An 8,314-nucleotide genomic window follows, 5' to 3' on the forward strand; every position below is an offset into this window, starting at 1 on the left:
CGCGCCGGACGCGGTCGTCCCGCGCGACCTCGTCGCCGCGCCGGGGCCGCTTGCGCGGCGGCGGCCGCGGCGGCGCGAAGCACGCGGCGAGCCGCCGCCGGCGCGCCATGCGATCGGCCGACGCGCCGCGGTCGGACGACGCGCAGACCAAGGCGACGTCCGCGTGCTCGCGCCAGCCGGCGCCGCCGGTCCGCCCCGCGAGCAGCGCGCCGGCGGCGTAGGCGGCCTGGACGCCGTCGGGCACGGCGTCCCAGTACGTCAGCGCGTCCCAGGCCGCCACGGCGTGCAGCAACGCGCGGCATGTGGCGCAGGTGCGCTCCGCGAGGCCGAGGCAGGTTTCGAGGTCGCCGGCCTCGTAGGCGTCGATGGCGACGAGCGCGAGCGACGAGACTTCGTGGTAGGGGTCGGTCGTGACGTAGGGGTTCGACGCGACGTCCGCGCGCAGCGCGGCGGCGAGTTTGGCGTCGATGGAACTGGCTTGAGAAGAGGCTGCCATAGCTCTCTTTTGCCACAGTAAATCGCTTATTTTGAAGTTTTTTACCACTGGGCCAGCTCGATTATGAACGACGTGACGAGCTGAAAAATGACGAGCCTGATCGTGTTCGAGGCGCCGTCCTGGTCCGTGGAGGACGGCGGGCCGCACGCCGTCGACGGCTTCAAACCGCCGCAGCTGCGCAGGGACGACGACCCGGCGCCGGCGCCGTCGGACGAGCTGGTGGTCATACGCGTGTGGTGCGCCGCCGCGTCCTGCACGTCGCGCGACGACGAGTTCGGCGGCGGCGAGGGCGTGCCCCTAGCGACCTTCGGGTCCTGCAGCCGCGTGAGCGTGAACCGGTCGGCGCTGCTCGCGGCGTCGCGCTTCTTCCGCGGCGCCTGTCGGGGCGGCGGCGGCGGCGTCGAGATCAAGGTCCCGAGCCCCGCGTTCGTCGACGCCTTCGTGCTCGCGCTCCACGACGTCGTCCCGCCCGAGCGGCCCGGCGCGTCGCCGCGCGTGGGGACGAGGAAGGTCGTCGCGCCGGGCGAGATCGGCCCGCGCAACGCGTTCGCGATGCTCGCCGTGGCGGAGTTTTGCGGCCTGACGGCGGTGCGCAAGGCCGCGGAGCGCGTCTTGGTGGCGACGCTGTCCGCGCGGACCATGCTGCGTCTCGCCGCGTACGCGTCGACGGCGGCGGACCCGGACGCGCGGCGCATCGTGCTCGGCGCCTGCTACGAGCGGCTGAAGCGGCGCGGCGCGACGGCGGACTCGGAGAAGGCGCGGAGCGACCGCCGCGTCGCGCGGCCTCTAGTCTTCGACGGCTCGGCGCTGCATCTGCACCCCTTCGGGTGCGTGAACCCCGCGCTCTTCGCGGATTTGATCGCCGCGGAACTCGCGCGGAAGCGTCCCTCCTACGCGCGGCCCTTCCTCCGGTCGGCGCCGCCGGCCGCGCCGGGCGCGGCGACGGCGCTCGGCCTCGGCAAGCTCAACTGCCTCGGCGCGGACGTCAACGACCGGCCGCCGCCCGCGCCGCCGCGCGCGTCGCCGGCCGTCGCGCGCGGCGTGTCCCGGCCGCCGCGCCGCGACGCCGCGGACAGGGACCCGGACGACGACGAGGCGCGGGGGAGCTTCCTGGGGCAGGCCGACGAGCCGGAGGAGGACGCGGCGCTCGCGGCGGCGGCGGAGTCGCTCGCGGGCGTGAGCCTGGGCGAGGACGACGACGCGGACCGCGCGCCCCGGGGGCCCGCGGTGTCGGCGCAGGGCACGCGCTTCGCGGAGATGCGGCGCTGCTACCTCGTGCGCCGCCGCGAGGGCGAGGAGGGCAAGACGGCCGGCGGCAAGAAGAAGCTCGTGTCCCACTTCGCGCTCTACGACGACGCGACGCTCGAACTGTTGGCGACGGCGCGGGGCGTGCCCGAGCGGGCGACCTACGACTTCGCGCTGTCGACGGACGACGCGGCCTTCCGCCGGGGCCACGCGGACTACCTCGGCGAGGCGCGGTCCTCGCACGCGGGGTCGCGGTTCCTCCTCCGGGACTGGCGCGTGCCGGAGCTGCCGCCGGGCTGCCTCGAGGCCCTCGGCGCCGAGCACCGCGCGGCCGTGACGTACCGCGCGAACGTCCTGGGCCGCGTGCCCAACTCCATGCGCGTCGCGACGATCGACGGCGACGACGTGCTCCGGTTCCGCACGCGCGCGCCGAAGTGGAGCGACAAGGTCCAGATGTGGACCATGGACTTCCAGGGCCGCGTCAAGCGCGCGTCCAAGAAGAACTTCCAGCTCCACCTCGTCGACGACGACGAGGTCCGCCTCCTCTTCGGGAAGGTGTCCAAAAACCGGTTCAGCCTCGACTTCGCGCCGCCCTTCGCGCCCGCGTCGGCCCTCTTCGTCGCGCTGACGACCTTCGCGTCCAAGCTCGTCGTCGCCTAAGCGGAGCTTATTCCGAGTGCCGCCTAGGGGCCGCGGCGCCGCCTAGCAGCCGCAGGCCCAGGATTTTTTCGGCGCGTCGTCGTCGACGATGGGCTTCGGCTCCTCCTCGCCGTCGTCGTGGAACGAGACCTTGGGCCCGCCGCCGTTCTCGGCGCCGCCCTCGTCGCCGCCGTCGCCGTCGGGCGCGGGTCGCGGCGCGGCGCCGCCGCCCGAGTTTTTCTGTTCGCGGAGCATCGAGAGGCGCTTGTCCCGGTGGAAGAGGCTCTTGCGGAGCTCGCCCATCTTGTCGATCTCCTCGAGGTGGTCGTCCTCCTCCTGCTTGATCTTCTCGTCGAGCGTCGGCTCCGCCTTGGGCGGCGCCGCGGACGCGAGCCACTCGCTCGCCTTCCGGATGGGCTTGCCGAGCGGTTTCGGGAGCGCCTCGGCCGTCTTGCCGCCGATGAGCCGGATCACGGGCGCGACCTTGGGCGCCTCGCAGACCTTCTTCGCCACGCGGCCGGCGATGACGACGGCCGCGGCCGCCGCGAAGATCGTAACGCCCAACAGTTTCTTCGCGACGACCGTCGTGACCGGGAAGAGCGCGCGCAGCACCTTGAGCTTCACCTTGAGCAGGGCGACGGCGGCGGCGAAGAGGTGCTGGAGCAGGAGCACCTTGGCGCGCAGGACGCTCCGCAGGCCCTTCTTCAGCGGCGACACCTCGACGTAGGAGGTTTGGCGCTCCAGGGCGCCGCCGGGGCCGTCGGCCCCGCCGTTGGCCCCGTTGGTCTCGTGGTGCGCCAGCGCCTCGAGCGAGTTCACCTCGTCGTCGGGGCTCGCCGACAGAACCCGCGAGGGCCGCCGCTTTCGGGGCGGGCACATCTCGTTTCGATTCGTGGCTGCCCTCGAGGATTGGCCGTAACCAATTTGCAGTTGCGGTATCTCCTTGCCCTCGTCGTTGACCTCGTATCCGTTGTCGTTGACGCGCGGCGCGCCGGCGGCCGGGGCGCCGGCGGCCGCCGCGGCGACCGGCGGCGGCGCCGGCGTCGGCGGTGGCGTCGGCGGCGGCGCCGCGGGGGGCGCGGCGACGTCCGCGCCGCCGTCGTCGTCCGCCGCCGCGCGCGCGGCCGCGAGCCGCCGCGCTTCCTTCGCCTCCGCGGCCAGCCGCATGGGATTCGTGCGCATCGACGACCGCCGCTTCGGCGCGAAGGGCTCCTCGATGGGCTTCTTGACCGCCTTCTCCGCCGCGGCGACCCGCTCCTCCTCGGCCGCCGCGGCCGCCGCGGCGCGCCGCTCCTCTTCGGCCGCGGCCGCCGCGGCGCGCCGCTCCTGCTCCGCGGCGGCCGCCGCGGCGACCGGCGGCGGCGGCGGCGGCGGCGGCGCGGCGGGAGGCGCGGCGACGTCGGCGCCGTCGTCGCCCGCGAGCCGCTGCGCTTTCGCCTCCGCGGCCAGCCGCATGGGATTCGTCCGCATCGACGACCGCCGCTTCGGCGCGAAGGGCTCCTCGATGGGCTTTTTGACCGCCTTCTCCGCCGCGGCCTCAGCCGCGCGCCGCTCCTCTTCGGCAGCCGCGGCCTCCGCGGCGAGCCGTTCCTCTTCGGCCGCCGCGGCCTCCGCCGCGATTCGCTTTTCCTCGGCCGCCGCGGCCTCCGCGGCGCGCCGCTGCTCCTCGGCAGTGGCCTCGGCGGCGACCCGCTGCTCCTCGGCCGCCGCGGCCTCCGCGGCGCGCCGCTCGTCCCCCGCCGCGGCGGCCTCCGCGGCGAGCCGCTCCTGCTCGGCGGCGGCCTCCGTGGCGAGCCGCAGCTCCTCCTCCGCGGCGAGGCGCAATTGTTCCGCCGCGGCCTCGTCCGCGGCCCGCTTCTCTTCCGCCAGGTCGGCGACGCGCTTCTCCTCCGCGCGCCGCTTCTCTTCCGCCTCCGCGGCGAGTCGCGCGAAGAGCGCCTCGGCCTCCGCGGCGACGCGCGCGCGCTCCGCCTCGACCTCCGCCTCGGCGCGAGCCCGCGCCTCGTCGACCTCGCGCGCGAGGGCCGCGAGCCGCTCGCGCTCCGCGGCCTCGGCCTCGGCCGCGTCGTCCGCCGGCGCCTCGGCCTCCGGGACGTCGAGGGCCCGCGTCAGCACCTCCGGCGTCGTCATGTTCAGGTGCGACGCCCGGGCGACCGTGCCCGCGCCCTCGCAGACCGGCGCGGCCCCGTCGTCGGCGGCGCCGCCGCGCGGCGGCGGGAGCGCGAACCCGTTGGCTGGATGGGCGAAGAGCGCCGCGTCCTCCTCGGCGCTGCCCGCGTCGTCCTCGGCGCGTGCCGCGCCCTCGTCCGCGTCGTCCGGCCGGCGCTCCGCGCTCTCCCGCAGCGCCGCGGCCACCGCCGAGAGCGGTTCGCCGTCCTCCGTCCGCGGCGTGCGCGGCGGCTTCGGGCTGCCGAAGCCGTCGGCGTCGGCCTTCGCCTTCGCCGGGCTCGACAGGATCGCGTCGGCGATGGCCGAGAAAGGCTCCGGGTCCGCGTCTTTCATGTCTTAGGTGTGGATCCTCACGGGCAGCCTCCCATTCGCGTCCCGACGAGACCGAAATTCGGTTTGCGATGGTTGTTGAACTTCAAGCAAAACGCTCATTCTCCTTTGTGAGCCCTCAATGGTGCGCGCACTCACAGCGAAGCTCTGCCTTCTCGCGACCAATGCGCTACAGCCGCAGCTCTACATCGCCGGCGTCGATGCGACGCTGCCGCAGGCGCAGCAGCGCCGCGCGCTGATCGCCGCGCTCGGCGGCGAGAGCGAGGTCGAGGCCGTGGACCTCTTCGCGGACCGGGACTTTGCGTTCGCGACGATGCGCTCCGAGGCCGCGGCCGCCAAGGCGCTCGCGCAGGGCGCGCGGCGGCCGCTCTTCGCCGCGGTCGAGCGGGCGAGGTCGCCGCGGCCGCGGCGGCGGCGCACGCTCGAGAGCGGCGCGCTCCCGGCGCCCGCCGCCGTCGCCTCCGGCCTCGAGGTCGTCGCGGACGGCGTCAAGAGCCCGGAGAACGCGGGCGGGCTCCTGCGGCTCGCGGCGACGCTCGGCGCCGAGTCGCTCGTCCACGTCTTCGCCGACGGCTCGCCGCCTCCGGCGTACCTCGACGCCGCGTCGGCCGTCGGCCGGCGCGCGCGCGCCGTCGCCAAGGGCTGCGACGCCCACGTGCGACCCGCGGCCGCGGCGCGGTCCGAGCTCCTCGCGTACCTCGCCGAGGACGGCCGGCGGCCCGTCGTCGCGCTCGAGACCGCGTCCGACGCCGTTTCCCTGCCGGACTTTTCGTTCCCCGAGCGCTGCGCGATCCTCGTGGGCGGCGAGGGGTGCGGCATCCGGCGGCGCGTCGCGAGCGCGCTGCGGCCGGAGCTCGGCGACGCGTTCGTCGTCATCCCCATGGCCGGCGCGCACCGGTCGCTCAACGTCGCGACGGCCCTCGCGATCGCGGCCTACGAGTACCGGCGCCAGTGGCCCGGCTAAAAATTTACGACGGCGCCTTCTCCGTGAGCCCCTCCCGCGGGTTCGTGAGCGGCGGCTTGCGCCGCTCGATCTCGTCCTTGAAGAGGGGCTCGATGGACTCGGTCTTGCGCATGACCTCGTGGGACGCGTTGACGCGGCAGATCCAGACGAGGCGGCGCATCTCCTCGAGCCTCCGGTCGCGCTCGTGCTTGAGGAAGACGCCCCAGAACTTGTCCACGGCGCACTGGTCCGCCTCCTGGAGCGTCATCCGCGCGCGCTCGTTCTTCTCGCGCGCGCGCTCGTGCTTCTTCGCCTCGCGCGTGGCCCGCAGAGCGCGGCGCGCGTCGGCGGCGCGCGCCGCGCCGTCGACGCGGAGCTCCTCGCGCAGCACCTTCAGCCGCGCCTTCTCCTCTTCCCGCTTTCGGATCCGCTCCTCGCGCAAGATCGCCTCCGCGTTGAGGAGCTTCTCCCGCGCGTCGTCGACCATGAGCGAGTCGTGGCGCCAGGATTCGCAGTCCGCCGCGAACTGGGCCTTGGTGAGCATGGACTCGTGGGACGCGAAGGCCTCGTTCTGCGCCGCGGACCGCGCCTCGTAGTCCGCGGCGCGGTGCCTCTCGCGCGCGACGGCGCCCGAGTCGTCGGCGATGATCAGGGGCGCCGTGCCGAAGATGTAGGCGGCGGCGGCCTCCGTCAGGGGCACGCCGTCGTCAGAAATCTCGCGCTTCTTGCAGGACACGCCGCCGTTCGCGACCTCGTCGCGGCGCCAGAGCGTCGTCGGCGCTTTTCGGTCGCTCCGGTGCTCCTTCTCCGACTGGAGCTTGCAATAGAGCGTGCGCTTGACGAGCATGGCGTCCGTGTTCCGCACGTCGTTGGCCTCCCACTTGCCGAGGAGGCCCGACGTCTCGCGCTCGAGGTCCGCGCGCGCGCGCTTCGCTGCTTCGATCGCCTCCAGCCGGAGCCGCTCGCGCTCCGCGCGCTCCGCGGCGCGCGCGGCGCGGTGCTCGCGGGCCCGCACCTTGCCGGCGATGCCGTGGAGGCACTGGATCGCGCCGTGGAGCACGGACCGGCGCCGCTCCGCGTGCCACCACCGCGCGCGCGCGTCCTCGCTCTTCTGCTTCGCCTCGAGCTGTTTGAGCTTCCGGTTCCCCAAGAGGTGGTGGTACTCGCGGTCGTTCGTGTGGTGGGCCATGAACCCGTAGACCTCCTGGCGGCAGGGCCCGCAGATCGTCGCCGTGTCGATGCGCACGTCGAAGCCCCGCGCGTCCGAGCGGCCGAGGTCGAAGCAGACGCGCGCGCCGCTCTCCTCGAGGCCGAGCCAGGTCAGCAGGCTCGGGTGCGCCGGGTCCTCGACGAGATCCTCGCGGAAGGTGTACAGATCCGCCGCGAAGGGCTGGAGGAGCCGGTCCGCGGGGGCCTCGCCGGACGCGTTCTGCTCCAATAAGAACTGGCGCCGGTGCTCGCCTGTGTGGAATTCAACCAGTGAGCTGGGACGTCGGGGCCAAACTTGAGAATTCTCTAGCTCGGTCAAATCGAAGTCGATTCGGCTGATTTTTGGACGAATCGATCGCTCTCGTCGAGTTCTCGAAGCACAGCCAAAGAGCTCGCGTCAAAACATTCGAATACGCTCACATTGACGTCGGGTTGAAGATTTGATTTGCACACAGGTGCTCGCGCTTGTACGCGCACATGGAGCAGCGGTGGTCCGGCGGCTCGTCGAGGAGCCGCAGGACGCAGGAGAAGGGCAGCAGCTGGCCGCAGGCCCGGCCGACGCGCTTCCGCTCCGCCTGCGTCATCCGCCGGAAATGGGCTATCAACGCGGACCGCTGCTCGCGGCCGAGCCGCGGCAGCTCGCGCCAGCGGTGCTCGGGGAAGGTCCCGTGGAGCAGCACGATGTCCACGCCCTCCGTCGGGTCGTCGGTGAACGCCGAGATGAGCGGCGCCGCCGCCGCGGCCGGGTCCTCGGGCTCGGCCTCGAAGAGCGACTCCAATATCGCGAACGCCTTGAGGCGGATGCTTTCGTCGGGCACGTGCTCCAGGAGCGTCCCGACGAAGACGCGCCGGTCGCTCGGCCGCAGCGTCGCCAGCGTCGCGATGATGTCCTTCTGCTTCTCGATGGGCAGCTCGTCGACGAGCCGGTCCACGAGCTCCATGGCGCTGCCGGACGTCCCGGGCCGGCTGCTCGCGCTCGTGCCCGGGCGACCCGGCGACCCGGACCGGTGCGGCGACCCGGACCGCATGGGCGACCGCGACGCCGGCGACCCGGACCCGCGGGACCCCGGGGTGCCCCGGCGCTGGGGGGACCGGCCCCGGGATGGGCTGCGCGCGGCCATCATGGTGCTAACGCGGCTGCCCGAAGGGAAACTTTGGCAAGGTGCCCTCGGCTCTGTGGCAATGGGCTTGCGCGTGGCGGCGTAGCCGGGTCGCAGCTCACGAGCGACCAGCATGGCTGCACAGTCCGAAGCCGTCCACCTGCTCCTGCAGCGCGCCAGGAC

General features: G+C 73.8%; 2 protein-coding genes across 2 annotated transcripts in view; both read right to left on the bottom strand.

Moving 5' to 3' along the window:
- The window catches only part of AURANDRAFT_70839 (expressed protein), a gene marked incomplete at both ends in the record, with an annotated part of 1,339 nt that extends 841 nt beyond the window's left edge, over window positions 1–498 (bottom strand). The window contains one exon of the mRNA XM_009035761.1: window positions 11–498. Coding sequence (XP_009034009.1) covers window positions 11–498 — 488 coding nt within the window. The remainder of the gene's footprint in view (window positions 1–10) is intronic.
- Window positions 499–2,443: 1,945 nt separating this feature from the next.
- The window catches only part of AURANDRAFT_61664 (hypothetical protein), a gene marked incomplete at both ends in the record, with an annotated part of 8,141 nt that continues 2,270 nt past the window's right edge, over window positions 2,444–8,314 (bottom strand). The window contains 3 exons of the mRNA XM_009035760.1: window positions 2,444–4,826; window positions 5,852–7,283; window positions 7,483–8,138. Coding sequence (XP_009034008.1) covers window positions 2,444–4,826; window positions 5,852–7,283; window positions 7,483–8,138 — 4,471 coding nt within the window. The remainder of the gene's footprint in view (window positions 4,827–5,851; window positions 7,284–7,482; window positions 8,139–8,314) is intronic.

This window comes from Aureococcus anophagefferens (assembly GCF_000186865.1).
Source record: "Aureococcus anophagefferens unplaced genomic scaffold AURANscaffold_3, whole genome shotgun sequence".
NCBI lineage: Eukaryota > Pelagophyceae > Pelagomonadales > Pelagomonadaceae > Aureococcus > Aureococcus anophagefferens.